The 1807-nt window shown below is 27.4% G+C and overlaps 1 protein-coding gene across 1 annotated transcript in view; it reads left to right on the top strand.

Moving 5' to 3' along the window:
- The window catches only part of LOC106473994 (ADP-ribosylation factor-like protein 6-interacting protein 1), a 17431-nt gene that overhangs the window by 12576 nt on the left and 3048 nt on the right, over positions 1–1807 (top strand). Inside the window, exon 5 of the mRNA XM_013934680.2 lies at positions 1343–1427. Within this exon, the coding sequence (XP_013790134.1) occupies positions 1343–1427 (85 nt within the window). The remainder of the gene's footprint in view (positions 1–1342; positions 1428–1807) is intronic.

Here is a 1807-nt window from a genome sequence, read left to right as displayed (position 1 = left end):
AGTTCTACAAGGATGCAAACATTAGTGTATATATACCCAAGTCCTATTTTTACAAGGATGCAAACATTAGTGTATATATACCCAAGTCCTATTTTTACAAGGATGCAAACATGAGTGTATATATACCGAAGTTCTATTTTTCAAGGACGCAAACATTAGTGTATATATACCCAAGTCCTATTTTTACATGGATGCAAACATTAGTGTATATATACCCAAGTCCTATTTTTACAAGGATGCAAACATTAGTGTATATATACCCAAGTCCTATTTTTACAAGGATGCAAACATTAGTGTATATATACCCAAGTCCTATTTTTACAAAGATGCAAACATTACTATATATATACCCAAGTCCTATTTTTACAATTTTTCATAACCCACATTGTTATATTTTCTAACAATATTTATTAGTGAAACCCTTTTTTCATAACCCACATTGTTATATTTTCTAACAATATTTATTAGTGAAACCCTTTGTTTCACCTGGTGAGACACTTTCCATTAATAAGAGTAATTAACTTGTAACTGATATTTACATTATTTTATTATAGATTTTACAGTAAAGAAGAATATTTTTATTGTAAAAACTGTAACTTAAGATAATACTTATAAATCAATAAATAAACTCAAAACAAAACTATAATATTTACATTGTTTTCAATTCTGACATTTTGACAATATTTTTTGTGTAATATGATATGAAAAGTTTCCTTGGTTATTTCTATTATTATTTTGGAGTCATCAGTGCTTTTATTTAATTTTAATAACTGTCCAAAGTGGTCTATTAAAGGTAGTTGTTAATAAAAGCATTGTTCGATATTTTATACTATGCAATCAGTAATACGGTGTTTTTTTAATTGAATGCTTCTTCGTGGTGTATTATAATTTTTGCCAGTAATTTGACATTACTGTAATGTATTTTTCCTTTTAATATGACATTCAGAAGAATGTAAATATGGCCCATTTTTCAAAATTGCTAATGATCTTAAAATATTACATTCAAACTAAAAGAAAAGGCTTTTCAAGGGTAAAATTTTAAAATTTGATAATTTAAAAATCTCTGATAGATAATAAATAATAAAAAAACTTATAATTGCTTACAGTTTCTGTACATTAACTTAGGAATTTATTGTTGGCTAGTCAGTATACTTATTTCTTTATATTAACTGTATTATTGTTGGCTAGTCAGTATACTTATTTCTTTATATTAACTGTATTATTGTTGGCTAGTCAGTATACTTATTTCTTTATATTAACTGTATTATTGTTGGGTTTTTTTTTTTCAAAACTCGAAGAATAACTGTCATTACAAGAATGATGATTGTTTGTATGTTTTCAGTATTTTGTGAGCGTCATGTCTGTCTTACTGCTCGTAGCCTGGATTGGTAGTGTAATCAACAACCTGGTGCTTGCTTACTTCCTTGGTAAGTTATGTACACTAATAAAAAGCTCATTATTATATATATATAGTAATGTTTCCATCCTTGTAGAACTGGGACTTGGGTATATATATACACTAATGTTTGCATCCTTGTAAAAAATAGGACTTGGGTATATATACACTAATGTTTGCATCCTTGTAGAACTTGGGTTTCACTAATTAATATTGTTAGAAAATATAACAATGTGGGTTATGAAAAAAGGGTTTCACTAATTAATATTGTTATAAACAATGTGGGTTATGAAAAAAGGGTTTCACTAATTAATACTGTTAGAAAATATTATAACAATGAGGGTTATGACTCAGATAGTGCACATGTACCAGAATGTGTGAAACTAACACGCCTCAGACAAATGCACATAT

The sequence above is a fragment of the Limulus polyphemus genome, unplaced genomic scaffold, assembly GCF_000517525.1.
Source record: "Limulus polyphemus unplaced genomic scaffold, Limulus_polyphemus-2.1.2 Scaffold6705, whole genome shotgun sequence".
Classification (NCBI taxonomy): Eukaryota; Metazoa; Arthropoda; class Merostomata; order Xiphosura; family Limulidae; genus Limulus; species Limulus polyphemus.
The sequence above is the reverse complement of the archived record's forward strand: the minus strand, read 5'-3'. Positions and strand labels throughout refer to the sequence as shown.